At 40.1% G+C, this 23,682-nt stretch overlaps 1 protein-coding gene across 1 annotated transcript in view; it reads right to left on the minus strand.

Annotated features, from left to right (window-relative positions):
* ATP8A2 (ATPase phospholipid transporting 8A2) overlaps window positions 1-23,682 on the minus strand; it is a 309,064-nt gene that overhangs the window by 154,142 nt on the left and 131,240 nt on the right. Inside the window, exon 26 of the mRNA XM_054188764.1 lies at window positions 187-370. Within this exon, the coding sequence (XP_054044739.1) occupies window positions 187-370 (184 nt within the window). The remainder of the gene's footprint in view (window positions 1-186; window positions 371-23,682) is intronic.

A 23,682-nucleotide genomic window follows, 5' to 3' on the forward strand; every position in this document is an offset into this window, starting at 1 on the left:
AATACAAAATCATAACAATGAATCCCAAAAATACACCCAAGATAAATGTTTTATACAGCTTCCCTGAAAAGGAAATGAGCAGAGACGCTCCTCGCTTGAAGGCTAGGAGGAATCATCAAGCACCACATGGCCACACAGCACATCTCTGACAACAGGATACAGCAGTTGCTCTTTTTTGCCTCTGACCTGTGCAATAGCATAATCCGAGCAATTGGTTGCCTGCATGCCCTCATTGCCACTTATCCCCACTCCAACATGAGCCGTCTGGATCATTCCTACGTCGTTGGCACCATCCCCGATGGCAAGTGTTATGGCATTGACGTGTTTCTTGACCATGTCTACTATTTCAGACTTCTGTAGAGGAGATACTCTGAAAAGGAGAGAAAAAGGTGTCAGTTCTCATATGCTGAGCTATGTGCCTTTCCCAAAAGGACAGCTGTCATCTACATTTAGAAGTAATCAAAGGGCAGCTGCTGGGAAGTTTATTTATTCAAGAACTAAGCTTCAGAACCTGTGCCAAACCATTTCAGAACAAGAGAGTAGCTTTAAAAATAATTTCACATTTATCATTACTGACTCATATTTTACACAAAAGAGACGAAATAGATACGAAAGGTTTTAAAGCTTTGTTTTCCTCCCCCAGCCCCAACCTTATACACTTTGGCATCCACCAGTGATGTTACATTGGGAACACTGGAGAAAGGAGTTTCCTCTTCAACTACCACGGTTTACAGATTAGCAGTGCATCTCCATCCAGGAGGTGGAGGACCACTAAAACATTCAGAGAATAAATCAGGGACTTAGTCAGTGGTTTGGCAAAAGGTACTGCTGCCTTACCTTATTCCCTCCTCCAGCTCACTTCCCCACTTGCCAGGCCATTTTCTAACCTGAGACTACGCAGTCAGGATCAGAAAGAATAAGGCCTCTCTCCCTGATCTCACATATGCCTTGCACACTGGTACAATGCTGACTTTGGTGATGGTGTTACTCAATTCCAATTCAAAAACAAAAGGCTGACTCCATGACATCTGAATATTCTTATCAGTTTTACTAGTAGTTACTTTAACCCGATCCTTTTCTCATTTTACGTAAGTTCCAGTTCAATAAAAATTCACAGAATTCAATAGAGTTAAACTAGTGTAAACCAGGGAGACGTGGAAAAAGGCTCAGGACTAGATTACTAAATTGAGTAAGACACCCTAAATGCCCTTTTTTCATAGAAAAGGTGGATCAGGTTACCAAATCATATGGGGAATTCTGGAAATATCTACATGTAGATTAAATATTTCCATTCTAACCCCATCTGTACAAACAGCCCTTTCCCCATCATTTTTAGTTAAAGTTCCAAATAATTTTATATTCCCTTAAATAAAGCTTTAGACAAAACTTTTCCACATCTCAAGTCAGCCACGTAGCACTCAACAAAAATAATGTAACTGATATCTAAAAGCTTTACTATTAAAACAGGAGAAGAATGGGGAGCTTGGGGAATGGGAGAAAGAGGTTTTTCTTTTTACATGGCGTTTTTTCCAGAGTCTACATCCTGTGGGAGCAACTTACACAGCCTTTTAATACACCTGGCTAGATTACTGCTGATCAAAAAAAGTGGAGTTACCTTGTTCAGCATTTTGCTTTATGGCCTTGATTTTGTTTAGTGCTGAGCACCTCTTTAAATAGCTCGATGAGCAATTGCAGGAGAAAGGGTTCCTAAGAAAAATTTGCTGGGCCCAAAATTCACATGTGAGCTAAGCCACCTGAAAAGTCTAGCAGCTGAAAGCTGAAAACAGGACAAAGTTGACTAGGCCATAAAATTTACTTAATACCATTAGATAGATTTATTAAGCACTCAACTACCTGGCAACAAAAAAGCCACTTGGCACTGTAAGGGCCCAGATAAATTACCAACACAAAATCCTAAAACACTAACCAACCTATGGTGCGCGAAAGGTGTCAGTTTATAATTATAAAGCAGCTCTTAATATCATCTGCATCGAATTTTAACTTCTCTCTCACACATACATGCACACTCCCCTCTTCCCCACTCCCCAGTCTTCACATGATAAAATAGTAAAGCATGGAACAAGCAGTCAACAAGGACTTCAAGCCACAAAACAGGAGCTCCAGAGGGACTTGGAGCTAGTTCTGGAGGGACAGGATTTACAAGTGCACAGACCCCTAATTACCAGCCCCGGGGGCATCCCCAGCGCACAGGACCATGTACTTTTGGCAGTCCCCTCATGCAGTTATCTCATTGCAGCTGAGCACTGTGCATATCTGCTAACCTCCTCCTCAGACAGACACATATCTCAGAAGTCCAGTTTGCACTCATTTAGTTTTCAGTTGCATGGCAATGGAAATAGCCAAGAAGTTCCCTGGTTTAAAATATGCTTAAAGTAACAGGGGAATGAAAAGAGACAAACTGTGAACAGCATCTCTGATTCTGTAGTTCAAGCCAGCAGCTTGTCTACAGACACTTCAGACGTAACCAGAACGTGGCACAGATGCTCAAGCTTGTTCTTGTGCCATTTACCTGCGATACGTCAGGCAAGCTAATATAGCCTGTATTCACTTCTGTGCCTGCAGTGTAGCTGCTTCAGATTTTAAGTCGACTTTGACATTAATGACCTATGATTTGTCAAATCAATGGAATGCTCCAGTACAAACACGTTTATCAACTACTACATAATGTACACAGAATATGCTTTTACTGTCTTGACCAAATAAAGTTAATTATACCCACAGTTATATCACACCCAGTTAAAGACTAACATCTCTATATGCCTAACAAGACTAAACAAGCTACAGGAAACACTAGATATATACTTTAAACACCAAAAATATTTCTGCACTTGTTTTAGGATGAAATCTAAGACAAGATTTCAGCACAAAGCGTTACTTGATTATAGTTGTTGATTCTAAACAACTTGCTTTATAGCAAGCGTCCTCTTTGACACCTCCCCATCAAGAACATCCCCAAACTCCAGAGAACACGTTTTGCTACACACAGTTATATTAACTACAAAAGTTGCAAATTGAGATGGCTACTGATTTCCTGAGGGGTTTTACACCCCTCTCCTCCCAACTCACACTCTCAGCCTCCAAACCTCTTCTGCTCCTTGTAATCTATTTGGTACCAACACACTGCATTAGATGACATTAATCCTCTTAGCCAGATGATCAGAGCTGCAGTCCATTTCTGCACATTTTATAGGCTGTCTACATGAATAACTGGAAGATTATATAGTGCAAGACAGTATTAACCTGCAGCTCCCCCCAGGTAGTATCTTGGAAGAGGAGGAGGAATAGCAAAGTTCACAAAGATTCCAGGACAAATGAATAAGTTCAAAGCAAAAAGCACCAGCAAGAACTAACCACTTCGGAGAAAAATTTTGCAGCTACAGACAGCTATTAGTAATTACCATTTGGTGGAACATCCCTGGCTTTCACTGCAGAGCTCACTGCAGCAATATCATGATGCAAGCCTTACCTTGATACACGCACAAATAATTAAGATATAAACAAAACATCAGTTGCATCAAAATCTTCTGCTTACTCGTATTCATTTACTGGTCAGATAACAATGCTTCTTACAAAGGTTCTCAAAGCGCAATTCAGAAGCGTTCACTGGAAATGGTTGTTTAAACATCAGTCATTTTTATTGCCTCTGCTCAAAAGCATCTTTGACAACAGATACAATCAACTTAGTCTAGATTGATTCTCTCTTTTACACATACCCCTTGGAAAAAAAAAAGTCAGGTTTCAAATACCACCATTATAGCTAGGGGACCAAGTCTTCAGATTCCTGCTCGAACTGCTTCCCTGAGAATTGGGACTTAAGACCACCCAGGCTACAGAGAGCCTGGGGTCAGGACTGCACCTTTATAAAGCGTTTACCATTCAACAGTTGGCTGTGCAATATAAAGTGTTCATGGATGACGGAAGGGATGCATATAGTCAAGTGCCAGCCGTACAGCAGACCTGCTACTTGCCCACCTCTGGGACTTGCCTTGCTCTTGGGAGGTAGAAGCCAATATGGAAAAATGGAAGATTCTTTTCAGTCTCAAACATGCTTAGTCTTTTATCAGCATCTTTAACAGGTTAATACAGAAAGCCATTTCCATCCTGAATGACTGGTGCCTTGACATCATATTGCCCCCTCTGTAATGGGATGGGTGAAAGCAAGGGAGGGCACAAAGCACTACACCTTGGGAGGAAGCTGGGGGATAAATGCAGCCCAGAGCCAGGGACCCTCAGAAAGACATAGACCTAATCATCCTCAAGTCACTTAAATCCATAAGGAAACTGGGGAGGGAGGCAGGGGTAAGTAGTTTTCAGATAATGAAGTACTATGTTGTTACAGTTAGTAAATACTTTAAGGTCCTACTTCTAAGTAGAAGCTCATGAAAAAAATAGCCCAGGGCACAGCACAGAGCAGTAACATAGCTGGTTTTCACAGAGCATGTTGCAAGAGGTTTCCCACTGACTTCTGCAGATCAGCTCCCAATGGCTTCAAACCTTCAGTCTGCATTTACTTCTTTAGCTTGGGTACACGTGTTTTTGAGCAAACTTCTTACCTGATATGTTTTGTCTGTTCAGTAGAGTTCTAATCACGTGGTTTAGTTCTGCGAGGAGCAGGGAGCTGGACTTGATGATCCTTATGGGTCCCCCTTCCAACCTGACATATTCTATGGTTCTGTGATTCTAACTCATCATTTTGCTGGAAGGTTTGCTCAGGCTTACTTTGTATGTTTAAGAGGAGAATTCAAGCACAGAGGGAGGATCCTCCAGTTCAATTCCGCCCCCTCCCCCCCATCAGGAATACTAATAGGTCAACCAGAGCAATTCAAAAAATTGTTATCAGTTCTGCTATCTTTCAGTGAAAGATGTCACAAAAACCCCAGTGAAGCAGTGATACTTTAAAAAAAAAATCAAACATTTTATTTAGAAACCCGTTTTGGTACCAAAGTTTTTAAAAACTCAAAGTAAGTAGAAGAAAAATATTAAAACAGCCATTTTAACCAAGCAAAGCAACACAATAGAGCTTTAACTTCAATTTTTAATGTACTGCAACTGAATTAAATCAATCGATTCCTTTACTGCACTTTTTGCAATCTGGCAAGGCGGCTATCCCACTTATTTCCAGACTCCATCAAATATATCAAGAAAGATGCAGTCATAGATAAGATGGGAAGGAGACAATGAGTGCGAGCAGTCCTGTGTCACATAGGTCAGCTATACTCTACAAGATATCATCAGCAAGAAGTGAGAAACAGTTTCTTAATTCTGTCCCTATGCATAGCGGCACACTCACAGATGCACGAGAGCAACTGATAGCAACTGTAAATAATACTTCTCACAGAGGCCCTTAAACTACAGCTACATCATTGCAGATGCTTCAAAGTATACAGACACAAACCACAGGTGGGAAATAAAAATGTAGTATTTCAGAAAATGGTTAGTTTTATTTATTGCATTCAAGTCTAAAGGACCCAATGACTTAGGGTCCTGCTACAGTAGACACTGAGACTATCAACTGTATATAAAAGATAAATGATTAAAGAACAAGATAGGCAAACTTTATGGGAATCCATTTATCTATAAGACACAGGCAGTAAAAGATTAGGTAATTTATAAAAGATCAGTTTATATATCCAGACCATCTTACAAGACTATCAAAGGGAAGGCAGCCCCACAAGCTCTTCCAAACCTAAGCAAGGCACAGCTCGATATTGAGTCTCAGCACTCTCCTCTATTCCCTCCACATGTGTCAGGTTTTGTGGCAAGTCCCCTCCCTCAAAACAAGGACACTAGAGCCCTTCTGTTGAAGACGGCATACTTTCTTCACCCCCAATTCAATACAAAATACTCTTTACCCACACTTCCAAATTTTTAAATGTTCATTTGTGAAAAGAGGAAGGCAAGGAAGGAAGCTGTTTCAAGTATTACCTCCTGCTTCCATGCTATAACAGGGATTAAACACAAAAACATTAATGTCTTTAACATGAAACATTAATTTATATTCTACTTCCTTGAAATGCCTTGTTAACGCAACACAAGAGGCCCTTAAGAGCCTTCCTTTATTGCAGAGAACATGATTTTACCCTGTTCTATCATAAAATAGACTAGTACTTCAAAATGCTCAGTGACCTCATCTTCAGAAAAGGCAGAGAGGGGATACAGCCCAGAAAGAGCTGGGAGCTACCAATAACATTGACAATTAAGTGCACATATTGGTCCCCAGAAAAAGCAGCAAGATAAATTAACACACCACTAAAAGTAATGCTCAGAAAGCAAGGAATGTTACCATGACATTATATTTAGCAGTTTTTAATTACATATTGATTTGTCCTGACATACCACAGGGTGCAGATTTCAACAATGTGTCATCCAAACAAGGGCTAGTCCTGAATTACAGTCATGATGCTCCAAGACACCTTGGACAGACTTCCAATGATGCAGTAACCCACACAGAAGAGTGAACAAAAGCACACGCACATCATATTGACTCAAAATGTGTATTGCATTGAATGCTTTTAATTTACCAAGTGCTCCGAATCTCCTTCACCTGCTGACAACCACAATTTCACAGGGACTGGTTCTGGTGCAGTACTTACAACTTTGGAGACAGCACTGAGTGAACTGATGGATAGTTTAGTGTTCATAAAAAGCACCAAAGGAACTCATCCAACTAAATTTAAGTGCCTCCAGCAGAGACATCTCTATCTGCACTAATCATGCCACACTCCTTTTATAGTCAGTAGAGAGAAACAGGCACTTCTGGAGTTCAATTCATCTGGCTTATTTTAGACATGTACTTTGAGAGTATATTTCATTTCCCCTTACAAGCGCCCTTTTCTCTCCACCAAAGTAAAGGGGGCTGAAGTTAACTAGTTCACTAGAAAAAGCCTACTACTGACATGTGAAATTACACAGGATGAAACCCATCTTGCATTACTCAAGTGCTAAATACCTTCAAATTAACCAGGTGCACAAGCTTTTCCTCTCTTGTTTTCTGGGAAGGTGGAATGCCTGCTTCCTCTCGGCACAGGCACCCAATGCACCACATCCTCCTTCTCTTCTCTTAAGATTCTCACTTCTTGACTTTGCTTCCAGCTCTTGCTAATTCTTTTCTACAGTAATTTCCCAGTCTCATCTCTTCTGAACACAGACAACTAGAAATCTTACCAAACCGCTACCAGCTTCTATAAAAACAACCACAGCTTCACCACCCTTTGTCATTTCAGCTGCTATCTCACTTCCCCATGCTTTCTTTAATTTTTTCCTGAGCAGACAATCCTCCGAACTGCTTCAGATTGATTTCAAATCTATTTTTTAATTTTAAAGTAAGTTTTACATCCTGTTTCACTGATCAGGAGTCTCATTTCATCTTGTTGTAACTATAAAAAAACAAAACCAACTTCCTTCAGTTTTTCAGCCTCACTGATGTGCTACTCACTCTCCTAACCTGAAATGTAGAGGTAAGACGTGTTGCTCAGAAAGTCATCCAGAACAGAGTATTTTTGATGCCTAGCATGGTTTTAAGTCAAAACACATGCACACACCCCTACATAAATGCTCATAGAACATGGGGCAGTTCTTTTTAATTTAATGGTTACCAAAATAGTTCCTCCTGCATCACTTTAGATATAATAGAAATACCTTCGTAATAGAAAACTCTTTGTAGTTATAAAGCCACTGAATCTTACACAGTCTTCTGAAGAGGAAGACTCCAAATTCATTTAGTACCTTCTAATGACAAAAACAAAGATTTTTTTTTCCCTAATTTTATATGTTGTTTTTTAAAGATATATGAATCACTAGAGAATTTCTCCCTTGCATTCTCTATTTCAACAACTCATTTGCCATTCACAGTTGCCACTGAAATGATCTCTAGAGAAAAACGATTATGAAATAATCTCTTTATAAGCTGGATTCAATGTATTAAGCAGTATGATATAATATGCAGTGCCCCAGTGAACACAGGGTTAAGTTTCAAGTCAGCATTTTCTTCCTCTTTGATATCCCTCCCTGCATGTTTCTGCCTTGATTGCCCTTCCCCCAACCTGCTTTATGGGGCAAAGATTAAACAGGGAGAATCTAGTTTGGGAAACAAATTATTTGGAAAGTGATGAGTTGGCATAAACACAGTGTTGAACAGGAGACTATTTTGCATTTTTAACTATAACGGTCGCTAGTGGCAACAGCTATAATACATTTTTAAAGTGAAACTAATGTATCAAATTAATTTTGAGCTTCCCTCACCCCAAGCTGATTAAGGCACATTCATTTCCATGCTAATCAGCCTGAGCAGTTCTCATGCAACACAGAAATTGGCTTTTTTCTAATGACAGAGCAAAAAAAAAAATTCAGTCTGTAACACATACAGATTAGTGCCTTTATAACCTTGAGGACAGCCACAGAGATCGAACACCCATGTCTTTCACACAGCGGAGTTGTTTATAGACTTTTGCAATACATGGTGAAATTAAGTGACAATTGAGACCATGGCCATTAATAAGCAGGTCAGCCCATTCAGGGAGGCTCTGCCCTGCAGTGAAGCCAAGAGATCAGCTGGGAGAGCACCAGCCTCCAGAAAAACAGCAATACTGTGGTAGCGTCAGCCACACCACAGGGGCAGCACTGTCACCTGACAGGGGCACTGCTCCTCCACACTACTACAGCTCAGAAATACAAAATACAGCAGGTTCAGACAGCACTACTAACCTGCTGCTTCTTTCAGGATCATATACCTAAGAAACAAGCCACAGACACTGACACGGGAAGAAGATGAAGGCAGCTGTAGCTAGTAGATTTGAGATATCTTGCCAGTTCAGCAACGCCACAAGCACTGGCAGTTTTATTTCTTCATTCTGAGTTCTAATAATTCTCCATGATTTATTTTTCTCCTCTCTACAAAAAAAAAAGTCTCATGGAATTTAAAATGAGAAAGCATATAAACGATCAACTTGCAAGTACACATTATTGTTGAAAAGCCTAGAATCTCTGAAATACATGCTCCTGAAACAGACACAACCCCAAGCAAGGTATCTTACCCAGTAATTATCATCAGGGGGCTGCAGTGTACCAGTATATCATGTTGAGGACTCATTACCCAAAGTAGAAGTACCACCTATTTGTAAAAAGGGAGATTTTCAATTTCAGAATTATCAGTGTACCTCAAAAGTCATGGTCATATCGTATCAGGGAAGAAAGGTGAGTTCCCAAAAATTTTTTTTCATGACAAAGAAACAAGTTATTTTCCGCCCTTCCCTGAAGTCCAGTCTGTTTAACAAGGACAAAACGCTTGCCATGAAGTCTCTAAATCTTCAGACATTTAGAAAAAAAGAACTGAGCTTCTGGTTTTCACAATCTCTCCACAGCTAGGGAAGCTGAGCACCAGGGTGTTCCCACCAAGATTAAGAAAAAAAAATCAGACGACTTTTAAATAGAAAAAGACATTGACAACTGGAAGTCTGACTGGGACCAGCTCAGTCTTGGTCAACTATTAAATCTGCGCTCTGTTCAAAGCCAGGTTAAGTATTAACTTAGAGAAAAACATTCGCAGCATGCTCACTACTCCCAACCACAAGCTGCAAGACAGGATCTCTACATCAGCCTCTAATCTCAGACTCAATACAAGCAACGCTGCCAAGAAGAGCAGGGAAGGGAAGGAGGAAAAAGAAAGGAGTAATATTCTAGAGCAAAAGTCAGTTATACACTAAGTTCATGATGAAATTGAAGCATTAAAATATGGCATCTAGGGTAATGGGGTGCTTTTCATGTTCGGTCACCACCTATACTGTAAGTTAGTTGACCTAATTTACATCAAGAAAGTTTAGTAACAGCATTTCTGCCCACGGCCAGCCACTACATGGCCATATTGCTAGGGCACCTGTAACCCTCGAACACACAGTTCCAACATATCCATATCTTGGTGAATGTTTCTCTACTCAGGTTTAAGACACAGAAATGCCCTGTGGTTTGTGAAAACAACAGTGATTAATAGCAGCTGCTTCTGGAACAGCAAATAGAAAAACAGACAGCAGAGGGAACACAACATGTATTGGTCTACTGCACTCCTGATTTTCGAGCACCTTTCAAGTGTGAGGACACCGTTGCAGAGGAAAGCATGTAAAACTGAAGCCACACATTATGGACTGTCGCACAGGGCATGAACACACCACCTGCAGTAACAGCATCAGCAACTGTCAGGTAAGAGGCAGCCAAACTGGTCCAGTCTCACCCCTGCCAAACTTGGGGAGCAACTGCTTGAGCTGACTGTCCCCAGAAGCTTGTCCAGGCATTTTGGAGCAGCCTAGGCAGAGTCAGGGAATACTTTAACAGTACAGGAGGGACAATCACAGGTCAGTGTCCACACTTGCTCATTAGCACTCTGATTAACAATGTATACACAGCCTGAAGTGCTTAATACACAAGGAAAAGCCTCACAAAACTCAACTCTGGTTTTTTCCAAACTTACATTGCCTTCAGAATTATGCCTCTTTTGGAAGGTCCAAGCTGGCCACCTCACTATTATTGAAAGGAATCTTCAGGGGCTTTGAAAAAAAAAAATGCATCAAAAAAATTGCAGTTTTCATTTCCTGCATGTGTCTCAACTCTCAGAGCTGAGTTTCTTTTGCACATAAGACTTTTAGTTTTAGTCTCATTCATATTTCTGACCACAGGATCAGTCATACCAGTACACAGCTTTGCACAGGACAGAGCGCCATGGAGTACAAACAGTCAAAAAAAAAAGCACAAGTATTTTGCTTAATAGCTCAAACTAGGCCAACAGTTGTGCTTCCTGAATTAGACTAAGAATACCAAACTAGGAGCCAACTCTTCACAATGCCAAACTTTTGCATCTTTATAGAAAGGACACAAAATGCTGCAGTTCCAGTTTGGTAACATGCATGTCCCTGTTTCACAGGACGTGCTTAACTAGCGCTAAGTAATAGATGCCAGGACAGACCATCCCTTCTACCACGCCTTTTACTTAAGGAGAATAAAAAGGGACACCTAAACAATTATACATAAGGAGTTTTAGAACAGCAGAGAGGATAGGTGCATTTAAGTTAACCTTTTCCTGAAAGCAAGCAGAAGGGTATTGCCTGAAAATCCTTCTTTCGTGGAGAGAAAAAAAAACATCATTGAAACATTTCAACAGGCATTATACTGAGCTCTTTTCTATTAACTTGTGGTCTTTTAAGGTGAACTGCTGGGCAACTGAGAGGCAGCATGAAGTACCAGTCCATTACTAGGAGCAGAGGAGAGCAGATTTCTTCCATGTCCACTTTCATACCAGATTGGTTTTAGAGTAAGAGAGGAGTCCTCCCACTGCTACAGCAATTTTAAGCACTGAGCTGCTTCAGACCATTAGTGCAACAGTAACACTGAATCTGAGCACTTCCAACTCATTAATGCCAATGGAATCTGAAGGATCAGACAGAGCTACCTTACTATTGCTAAAGTAACTTAAATCACCCATAGCCTAGGCTACGACTGGAAGAGCTAAATGAGCCAGACTGCATGAAACATCTCCTTAAAAAGATACCATGGAAATTTAAAAAAAAAAAAAAGAATTGCTAGAAGTTGAACTGTATTCACTGACACTCTCCATGACTCAAGCAAGATTAGAAGTCAAAAAACCTGGGAGGAAAAAATGACAACTTGCCCAGTGCTGAAAAATTCATGGGCTCAACAGAAGCAGGAAAGGGGCTTTTGTGAGCTAGACAGGATATTCTCCGCATGTACCAGAGTATATCAGCATGGCTAAGTTGATGTGTTCTTTTTTTAAACCCAGCCATGAAAAGCAAGTCAACTCACAGTGCTTTCTGTCTAGAGAAAGGCTTAGAGCCTAAGCATGCTCACCTGAATAAATGGCTTTTGTAGCAGCATGCAGTCTGCTCTCAGTTTACACACTAAATTGTATTTTATTTTTTAGTTACAAGCTAAGACTCAGAAGCCTAAGTTCACATAAACCTGTTTACTATATATCAGAAGTTTACAAGTTTATATATTTAACACACTGGCAAAATTCAAATAACAGCAATTCACTTTCAAAATACAATGCACTAAAAAAATCCCATAGCCAAACGGGCTACCAAGCCCCACTTTCAAATATGACCTAGCAACTGGAAAGCTCTTAAGACACATTGCAGCAGCTGAACATAGATGTGATAATGCAAAAAGCTGTAATGTTTGAAGGACTCAGCAGATACACCGTGCCTTCTACAAGCTCCTGCTAGCTCTATAAGCTAGTCTACACATCAGGATAAAAGGCAAACAAGCACACATACTATCTTTAAATAAACTGTGCCGAAGACTGCCTGGAGAATAGAGGGTGACAGAAGATGGGGACAATAGACAAGAGGCTGGTAACAAGCCTCCTAAAATCAGATGTGCCAATTGTTTTGGGGATGAAAATGGCCTATGGGAATTCACTGTCAGAGGTCATGTGGCACAGCTTGTACTTGAACCGCCAAAGCAGCTGTCTGTCTTGCTGGGATGCCAGCACGTATCTTCAGGGCACTATGTTTTCTTAAACTAAGTTTTGAAAAGCCACTTCACTTGGTATGCATCTATACAATTGTCTATACCCTATTCCTCCAAATAGGGTCAGAGTAGTCTTGCTAGAAGTTTGCTGGCAGTGACACACAAGACTTAGTCAAAGGTTACTATTGTGAAATTCCAGGAGAACTCAGCAACTCTAATCTAACATGAAAGTGGACAAAACACTCAGTTCATGAAGATGGAGAGATACTATATGAGCAGCTCTCCTAAGAGTATAATGGAAAAACATCAAGATTACAGACTACTAATAGCCTTACACTCACACTTGATAGTGACTTAAAAAAAAAAATCAAAGCTAACACTCTGGATTAAAAGAACTCCATAAAAACAGACTGAATGCCAAAAAAAGTAAATGACTAAATCTTCTAGAGGTAAAAAAGCCGCAAACAATTTACATGGAACAGAAAATCTGTTTATTCTCTAAGTGCACTTGGCTATAATAGTACCACAGATGCCCTGCTATTTAATTTTTAGGAATACAAATCTTGTTCTCATTCACATTCTTCATATCCAGTACAAATAATACCCCAACATGCAATCCAACATGTTGGAGCAGGGCAGAGTGATTAGTCCAACTGGGGACCCACCTGCATGCATTTGAGACATAACTAATGTATTATTCTTTACATAAAATATATTTCACAGTAATAAGGTCAAACACTCAATGTCCAACTGGCAACAGTCAGAGTACTATGACGGTCCATCCTGCTCAACACCATCAGTAACCTAGATGCTGACAAAAAGGATACCTTCAGTAAGCCTGGAGATGACACCAAACTAGGACAACTAGATTACAAGGAAACACAGGGCTTTTATTCAAAGGAACCTTGATAAATTCAGGGACTGAGTCAACAAACCTCAGGGAGTTCAGATGGAGAAAGGCAAAGCTCCACATCTGCGACAGAATAACCCCATGTACTCATGGAGAGCTGAGAAATGAGCAGCAGCCCTGCTGAAAAGAACACAATTCTTATGGTGGGCATCAGGCTCATGGCGAGCTAAAAGTGCACTGCTAGTGTAATCAAGGCACACTGTATATTGGGTAGTGACCCAGCACACAAGTGTTATCAGGACAAAGATAGAAGTTACTATCAGCCCTCTCCTCAGCACAGGTGAGGCAACATCTGTAAGTCCAGGTTTAGAGCCAAACTTAAAAATAAGATGAGAGAAACTGGAAAGAGTCCACCAGAGAATTACCAAGGTGGTCAGGGGTCTAAAATACATAACCTGTAAGACGAGGTTGTGTCACCTGGGCTGGTGCAGGTAAGTGTACTACTGCTTACCATGGAGTTACTCAAACTCTCCTGTCATGTCAAACAATGTAACAAGTGCCAATGACCACAGATTACAAACTGGGAGGTTCAGGTTGGGTATCATGGATATTTTCATAAAGGTGATGAGCAACAGAAAAGATTTGCCAGCAGTGTTGTGGAATCTCCACCCATAAGCATTCTCCATGGCTCAACTAAAGAAAGTCATGGTTGACATGATCTACTGTGGTTGACAAAGCTGCCTTGAGGAAGAGGTTGGACTAGGCCTCCAGAGGTCTCTTCTACTTAAAGTGTTCTACACCTGAAGTCTCAGTTTAGTGACAATGGAGGCATTTTGCTACTAAAGGACTGATATTGTGTCCCTGAAGAGGGTTCCCAGGTGGTTCTGTCACACAGCGAGGCCTGGATTTCACACAAGTATGCTCAGTACACACACTGCCTTGTGTGTTGAAGGTCTCCAGTGAGACACAGTATAACTGGGCACTGCAGTAGAGAAGTGACCTCATCTCCTTCCCCTGCACATAGCCATCCCATGTTATTGGAGCACCTTCCCCAGGTAAACAGTCTTCTTCCAGCTTTGCCTTTTCCTCATCCATTAGCAATTCAGGCTCTTCTCACCATCACATCATCCCCTTTCTTTTGCCTGAATAACCCACTGGTGTTGAAGTTATATAAATAACTTTGTGCATCATTTCCTTAACTTGAGATTTTTGTATTTTAACAGTGGATACATTAGACTTGGAAACTTTAAGTTAACAACGCTTTGGGTTGACACTATAAAATTTCTTGGTTATTTTTATGCCACAGACTCTTCAGAAAAAAAAAAATACATCCGGCATAAAAGCCAATCCATCAAAAGAAATAAACAGATCTCTTGAGAAAGCTAGACAGCCAGTGTAGACTCAACGGAAACCGCTCTGATCCAGCAAGAAAGTTCCACATGGGAAAGATTCCTTCCAAAAGGATCAGCTCTCAAAGGCTTAAATTTTTTAGAAGCACTCTCCATATTACTCTTTCCAAATCTAGCAAAAATTAACATTTTAATCTCATAAGTGCATAATGTCTGATCATAACCGAGTTTTCAGAGAAAGTTAGACCTTGTAATAACAGATATTTCTACTTTCTTTCCCTCACCTTTGCTACATAAAAGGAAATTGAGAACTAGATCTAATTCTCCATATTTAAGAAAACTGGTGAGGAATAAGCAGTAGAACTGAAAACTGACCATTAGCCTCTTTTCTGTGTAACAGTTGCTATGAAGCTTTAGCGTATGTATTAGAGTTGGAATCTTCCTAAATGCTATGTCACACATTTGTCTTTTACTGTGAAGAGGAGGTTTGACTGAAGACACAGGTGTTCTAAGAAAAACAAACCCCTTTTCAGTTACATTGTGCCACAACTACTGTGGTCAGTGCTAACTTCTACATTAAGATTTCCCAGGCTTTTATATCTGAGCCACGCTTTTATTTATCTCTCTCCCCTTCCTGTGTTTGACTACATATCTGTGACATCTACAAAACAGCATATATAAGACTATTAGGAAAGCCATAGATGCATTTTGAATGGCTGTTTACTCAGTTTAGTAGCTGACAGTAATCACCATGAGCCCAGCCTAAAGCAAATCCTTCCATGGATTTTAATAAGGCTTGAATAAGGTCCAGATGATCAGTCAGTCCTCTGTTTACCTGGGTTCTCCCAATAAGTTCTCCTTAAAAAATTTCCAAAGGAAGACACGTCCACATATCATGCAGAAATTCTGACTATTTAGCATTAGCAACTGTCGTTGCATTACTATTCCCAGTACAGCATGCAGCAGTAGATAAAGAAATCAACTCCATTGTGCATGCAAATCAATGAATGAAGCAAACCATCACAAGAGCCACTGAGAGTCCTCTCCCCATCTGTAGCATTTGCCTAGTCACTAGAGAGACTAAAGGAATTAAAATTAAAAAAAGAGGGAGACGAGGCAACCTTTCACAACCATAGAACCCAAACTGGAATAATTGCAAGTACAAACAGGCTCATTTTCAAATATACATGGGTCAGAAATAACAGCACAGCTCAAAGCAGCTGCGGTCATACTGTTTACCCTCCTTTTTGACATAAAAGCCTTTTCCTCTGTGAACAGTTCTTAATGCAGAAACATCTAAATGTATGCTAATGCCCAACAGAGCAATAACTTCCTTTGATTGATTCAACAGTACTGAAAGTACCAGGAAAAAAGATCAAACCAAGTATTATACAAACAACCAATGTCTTCAATATGGTACGTGTCAGCATGAAAGCTGAAAGGAGTTGAACAAGCCAGCTACTAATGTCTTACACGGTTCTGAAAGTGGCAGCATTCTTAAGTGCTTGCAGATAAAAGTGTTTTTCTTAAGTTGTGACATCAATTTATGGAGCTCTGTAATATAATGAAAGTGCTTTGATTTAACATGATTTATGAAGCAAAAGCACTTCTGGTGTCTTCAGAAAAAGCACAGGAGTTTACGATAAACACAAGATAATTAAGCAATTTTGCAGCCAGTTACTCTCCCGAAATCATAATTAGGAAAAACAAACATGACCTCCCTCTTTCCTTTTTATGCTGCTTAAAATTCCTTCTTCTGTCTTCCATTTCACTGACTCACCTTTCTTTCAACATCCTTTCACTGGAGAACTTCCAGCAACAAGCTTCTCTGGCATTACTTTAGTGAAGACTTTTTCAACTTTCAACTAGTCCCAACACCCCGTTTTTCTACAAAGTGCTATAGTGTTTACAGAAGAACACTAAGACAAACACAAAAAATAAATCTGAACAAATGGTCTATGATTCTTTCAAGTGTGTCACAAGCAGTACAAACTCTGGCTGCAGTGTGTTATGTTTTACCCTCCCAGGGTTCAGCACAATCTCTTCTTTTTCTGATGTGTAATCTGTAATTGGAAGTTATTTAACTGCTAGGAAAACAAATCTCTGGTTAGATTTAGCTGACTGTGTCCCAGATGCACAAAACACAAAAGGATAACTGAATTGATCCTTTAGGTACAGACAGATTACTAAATCCACTTGAGGAAACAGGGATGAAGCTGGAGGAGACGGAGGCATTTTACCCTCTGGATAAATGGTGGAAGCAACAACAGGAACAGGATTTAGAAATCAGGATCCTCTTCAAGTAGCCCTGAAGGAGATGGGTAGCACACTTTACCTAAACCTGCTCTCCAAAAAAAAAAAAATCACCACCAAACCCAAGGAGGTAGCTGTGGTTTTAAATTGCCACAGTCCAAAGAGGACACTTACCTTAAGCCTGCTTCATGGGGTACCTGCAGCACAAACATATACCAAAGCTAGTCCTTAAAAGCATTTACGCATATGGAGGCCTGTTTCATGGATCTAAGACAAATTCAGGAGTGATAGCTACCTGTCAGCTCTACCAACAGCCCTCTGCCTCAGTCCTTCTGGCTTTGTCTGGGATGTGACTTGCTAGAAGCCAGATCATCTGATGGCTTACAGACCATCAGCACATCAGTTATTAGGCAAAGTTTTGGAGTAAATTGCATTTCTGGACCTAGGAATCTCAGCTCCATCTACGGAAATTGCTCAGCTATGCCCAAAAAGGAAACAACTTTCTAAATCTGCAAAATATAAATAACAAAACCCCTCATTGTACCAGTGCATAAATCCATGGTGTATCCACACTCATATTAGGCAGATATTCTAGTTCTTTTTATCAGTTTAAGAGAAAAGAGCTGTAAAAAAAAGGGAGGCAGGGAAGATCAAATATGTGTAAGTGCTTTCAAACAAGGACTCTTTATATGAAAAAGGCAACTAAAAGTCAATATATTAGAGGTTCATTTGATCAGGTGTGGGGGGAATACTGCAGCCAGGGAATGATTATTCGTAATTTTTAGTGTGCAAGAACTTGATGGTACCCAATGAAGTTACCAGATTTAAAGGCACAAGGAAATAGTTTCTCTGCACAGTACATAACACCCTCTGTCCAAGGTGAGATTATAAAACTCTATCTAATTGAGATTGTAGTTTAAAACACATTCAGGAAAAAAGTTTTAAAATTTATGCAAGGAAAAAAATAACCATGGATTATGAAAACAAGATGCAGATACAGTTGCTGTCAAAAGAGGTCTCACATTCACTAATTATATACACATTCCCAAGGCAGCTACTACTGGTCACCGTTTGAAATGGGAAATTGGGTTGGATTTGGTCTGGTCCAACACAGACATTCATATACGAAACCAGGCTTAAGATCATTAGCTGAAAACTACAGCAAACATCAGTTTATATACAAATTTAGTGCTAGCAAAGGAACAGCTATACTGAGGTATTATCCATTTAAATTTGGACATATCCTAATCAAAACCTCTTGGAAGAGAAAAAGCTATAATCCAGCTCACGTTCTCATTCTAGAACTGCAATGAACTGCAGAGTAATTTGTGCAGGAAAACACGATGCACTGTCATGCCTGTTAATTGATCTTACTGCTTTGAACTGAAATCCTGACAGTAGTACACCTGCTTTTCTGCAAGTTTTTCTTCTAGAAAAAAAAAATCAGTTATCACTGGTTCACAGTGTATAACAACAGCTTGAAAAAAAATAAAAATCAGTAAAACAGCTTAAATGTACAAGAGATTTTGAAAAACTACAACATTTATGAACATTGAGAGTGCAAGTTTCTTTTTCTACTTACACTGCCTATTTTTTTTCTGGGGAAGGGGAGGTTTCACGGAAGACAAAATGTGAGCCTTTCCATAAGCATTGTGGAATAATCTGCTTGGTCTGCTGTCATCTCCTTGCCTCAGATATGGCCTTTTCCAGATCTGGCAGAGCCTAGGTCAGTTCTTACACTCGTGTGTTGTAGGGTCCCTTTCACTCTTGTTCTGTTCTAGGCTTAAGTAACTCTTCAGTTTTTGTAAAATCACATATCTGAAGGTTGCAGTAACCTTTAGGAATCAAATCTTATGACAGGATAGTCTAGATCGTCACAAAAATATCCCAAGCTAATGACCTCTAACAGAAAACTAACTGCAAAGAAGGGAAATTAATGGATCCAACTTCATTTAGTGGCACGTCTACCAGCTTCTCCTTTGCTTCAGCACTTAACAGACAAAAATAAAGAGAACAAGCAACAGTCATGGAAAGTCTTAAGGAGAATATTCAGGCTTAGCACTAATGGTTAAAGTCTGTCAAAGGAAATCCTCTCAAGAATGCGAAACACAGGAAAAAATAAGAAAGCACAGCTACTGCTATTCCTTAAATAAGTCAGACAGCTACCAAGGAGAATTAAATTTGTCATTCACATAATTTGGCATTTACTGATATTTTTGTTCCTTATTTTCTTTTTTGGCAGTTTTCTTACATGCCTAATTCAACTAAAACCCTTCCAGAAGGCAAAGCAAACGGGAAAGACAAATTGATGGAGAGAAAAATCCCAAGGAGCTCTCACCAGAAGAAGATAACAAAGTGGAAGTTTTCGTTGCACCAAGATCCTCCCCCTGCAAGGACTCAGTCAGCCATGGTGTACATGCAAGAACACACTAAATAGTTAATAGTTCTCAAATCATCTGTTAACATAGAAAGCAATCTCAAGATCAGCAAAAACATTACACCAGTATTTTGCCAAAATACATTTACCTCAGGTAATGCCTTTAATTCTTACTTCAAGTGAACGTGAAAAGCAAATGCACTGTGTAACTTGCTCACCCGATCAGATGGGGGATCAGAGGGACAGGACAGGAGAGTGGGAGGGAAGTGGTTTTGTTACATGGCAGAGAATACTCAGAACACACGGTCTACAAGTGTCTCGGTATAAAGTGTACTACCTGTTCTGTGACAAAGTGTTGTGCATCACTATGTAACTGAGACTTCTAGAGTCAGTCTAGTTACCTTGGTTCGGATAACCACATCCGCTCGATACTCCATTTGGATAAATATCAAAGGGCTCTTCAATCCATGCACAGTACAACAAAGTTTGCATCAGGCAGAGTATTTTGCTGCTATGGAAAATTTCCTGCTATTTGCCTCCTTTGCTAGTGTTTAGCTCGACAGAAGCCCCTTAGCTTTACTACCACCATACCTTCTAAATAGAGAATACTTGGTGGAAACAACCAATTAATCCAGTAAAGGATATTTTTCTTTCTGCTGTACAGATTTGCTAAAAGTGAAAAGAACCCATGTGAAGCTTTGCTTTCAACACAGCACTACGGAGACCAGACAAAAAGCATACTGCTTCCTGAACATAGGAAATAAATACTCCTCTCAGCGCTCCAGAATCCCAAGGAAGCTTCCAGCTGTGAAATAAGGCAACATGATGACTTCTGCAAGAAACACACGACTAACACCATATTTTAGGAAGTACACAGTAAGATGTTGAGGATCATTTTTGTCCAAATAATTTTTTTCCTGTTCCTGAAAGAGAACTGTGAAGTTTCCTCAATTCAACTTGTTGACACAAATGAAGACCTTTTTAAAAGGGCAATATATCTAGTGCCAAAGTGAGCGTGAGAACTGCTCTGGTACATCCATGTACCACTCATGTTTGCTGTGTCTGCTGAAATCTTATTCCGCTCCCAATAAAAGTCTTCATTTTTGAAATAAAGAAATTGATAGAAATCAAAGTTTCTCTGAACAGTTTAAGTAAAGGAAACCACATCAGTCTCAAAGGGATTAAGATTTTGAGAGACCAGCTTGATTCAGAGAATTGAATGATCACAAAAGAAAGTGATTATTCCCATTGTAATATGTTTACACCAGATTTTGGCCAGATTCCCACTCATATTTCTTTAATTATGCCTGTATAAACAGACCTATTACACATCCAATTCAATATCTTCTTCAGTTAGGGAGAGATGTCTGTAAAAAAAAAATATTTCTCATTAACGAAACAGTATTTTACAAAGGGTCACTGAAAGAATGCGAAGTCATCTCCACCAAGCAGCTGAACCTCACAGAGCTGCAGGGTTCGGTGAGAATGACCTAAGCTGCAAGCACGTTAATACACAGTCAGCTTCCTTCTCAGCATCCTGTCAATACCACAAGGGGCTGGTCTTATTTCATTTACATATGCCATAAAAATCTTTCCTGGAGAAGAATATTGCATTACCGTATGCAGATTTTCAACCAGGAAACTGAACTTGAGGACAGCACTCATGAGACTTGGCTCTTTAAAAAAAAAAGAAATCTTGCAGGCAAGGGAAAAAGAATAAAGCAGCCGGTAAACTAGCATACATTTCTTCTGCACTTTTTTTTAAAAAAAAAAAAACTTTAGTGTTCATAGAGACAGTAGATATCTGCACCAAAAGGAAAGAAAATATGTAGAAGTCTAATGGTGCCATCTGTTTATTCTGGTACATGAATGGATAAGTTAACACCAGCATTCCTCACTGCGCCAGCGTCCTGTCAGACAGCTGCCCTGCCAGAAGCCTTCACTCTCAATGTCTGCAAAAGTTAAGCACGATATCCTGGCCAGTTTAGTCCTGGGGCCCCTCCAAGAAGATCCTGTTAATTATGCCAAGGTCTGTTAAAATTATGTACAGCGTTCTTTCAATATGTGTCTACTCAGCTAAGACTAATAGCCCTCCAATACTTTTGGTTTGTCAGGTCTCCAAATGAAACAAATGAAAACCAATGGAGAGATACTAACGGTCCCCATACCCCTTCAGGAACGGATTTAACACTATTGAATTACCAACAGAATGCCACAAAGAAATATAGCCTTTCCATTTCCTAATGCGCAATATTGTTGGATGCCTATACTGCCTGTTTGGGCAGCAGGATTAGCCTCCCATATGCTCCTACCTACTTGACACTACCATCTACAGCAGTGATTTATACAGCTGCTGTCAAGAAGTTCATTATCTCTGTAGATGAAGCAGAGGGTTTTCAGACTACTAGAAGCCTACACCCCAGGGACGAAGTGGGTGCAAGAAGCTGAAGAGTTCTGAAAAATACAGCATGATACGAAAGGGAAAGGAAAGCAAAGAGAAAGGCCAAAGAAGGTAAGAAAGTCGGCAGTGGAAGCCTGTAAGACACACGTACCCAAAGCAGGAACTGAAATATCTACAGCTCCAACTGTTCAGGAAAAACCCAAAGACAGGCTGAGGGGGCCTTTGTGAAAAGGAAAAGAAGGAAAAACAGGGGAAGGGGGGAGAAAAGGAACAAACTACTAAAAGGTCATGACATGAGACGTTGCAGGGTTTAAACACAGACTGAAGCTATTTCCTGTTTTAAAACTGAGAGAAAGTATTGATTAATATCAAGGAGACTGATTTAGGATAACGTAAATCAAACTTTTTAAGAGTTGAAATGCCAAGAATGCTCTAGCTTTTATAAAAGAGTGGGGCTTGGGTTTTTTTGGTTGATTCCCCCCTCCCAGTAATAGCTTTGTGTAAACACATTTAGCCTAATATAGAAGTAGAATACAGTGTGAGGGTTTTTTCCCCTGGGGAAAAAGAAGGGAATTCGATGGCAAAGACAAAATTAAAAGACACGTTCAGACCACAGTGATCCCAAAGAGTTTCCAATGAAATGAAAAAAAACAGAACACCCAAAGCACACACCTTTTCCAGGCAAGCATTGCTCTATTTTTTATGTTTGGTTTTGTTTCATCTTTTTCTTTAGTTTAGGTCCCTTTGTATATAAAAAAAATAAACACAAACAAGCAGCTTTGTACCACAAGTTTTTTGAACACTTATTTTCAACACTGAATTCATATGGTTGTTTGCTTTGTGCCCAATTCCCTAAGAGTTTTTAAAAGAAAAATGTGCTCTCTACTGTCCACCCTTCATCTCAGGCCAGTCTTCTCCATAAAACAATGCTCGTGCACATTTATTCCAGCATAACTGATTTCCTCTGAGTGAAGCGTGCTGTAGTACATAGAAAGGCTTTCCTCCATCGCTACAAGTCACCGCCACACATTTGACAACAGCAGCCTTTTAGTCCCATGCATTTGCCACATTACCCCCCACAAACACGCACAACCTGAAAGAGGTGGGGTTTGTCTACTATGACTGCTTCTCTTCAGTTTACGAAGAATGTGATGACACTAACTCTCAAATTTTCATACTTCATAACTCCAAAAGGAGCTCAGAGCCTTGCTACATGACCTGCTAATATAAAATTAAAGAAACATACAATTGATAAATCCCAAAGTAATCTCAGGTTTGAGCAACAGCTAGTGCTGCAAGAGAATAAAACAAAACTACACTTTCCGTTCTAGCTTGGTCTCCAGTCCGATAGGTAACAGCAGTTAACTCTCCTCAGGCAAGTCCTTCCTCCATTATTTGCACAGTGTAAAACACTGGCCTTGGGGCAAGTTACCTCAGTGTGTTCACAGGCCTCCTTACAGCTGATTAAAGTGTCTTCTCCTGTTCACTGCAGCACATGGCCTGACACACACCACTTTCATCAATGCATCTGTGACTATCTCAATCTTCTTATCTTTCAGTGCTTTAACGTCACACACTGTATTAAGCTGTTACCTGCTACCAGCCAACACAGACTATCAGCTCATACTCTGGCTAATGGGGCTTAACTCAGCCTGTATGAACTCCCCAGGTCTCACAAATGGAGGCAACTTCTTAAAGGAGTTCTGCTTTCCTTTGACACTACCTCATTTTGATAAGGAAAGTGACATTTATGAACATACTTGACAAGAACCCTCCTCACACACACAGTTCCATGGGCTCTTTCCTTTCATCCCTACCAGGCATCCAACCCACTCGCATTGCCATCTGATTTACTTCACCCTGAAACACATTTTGTCTTTACTTCATAGCAGAAGTGAGATTCGTCGGGGAGACCTAGTTGTAGAGGCACGTTCCTGTGTTGTGTTGTGCACTTACC

This window comes from Rissa tridactyla, chromosome 1 (genome assembly GCF_028500815.1).
Source record: "Rissa tridactyla isolate bRisTri1 chromosome 1, bRisTri1.patW.cur.20221130, whole genome shotgun sequence".
Classification (NCBI taxonomy): Eukaryota; Metazoa; Chordata; class Aves; order Charadriiformes; family Laridae; genus Rissa; species Rissa tridactyla.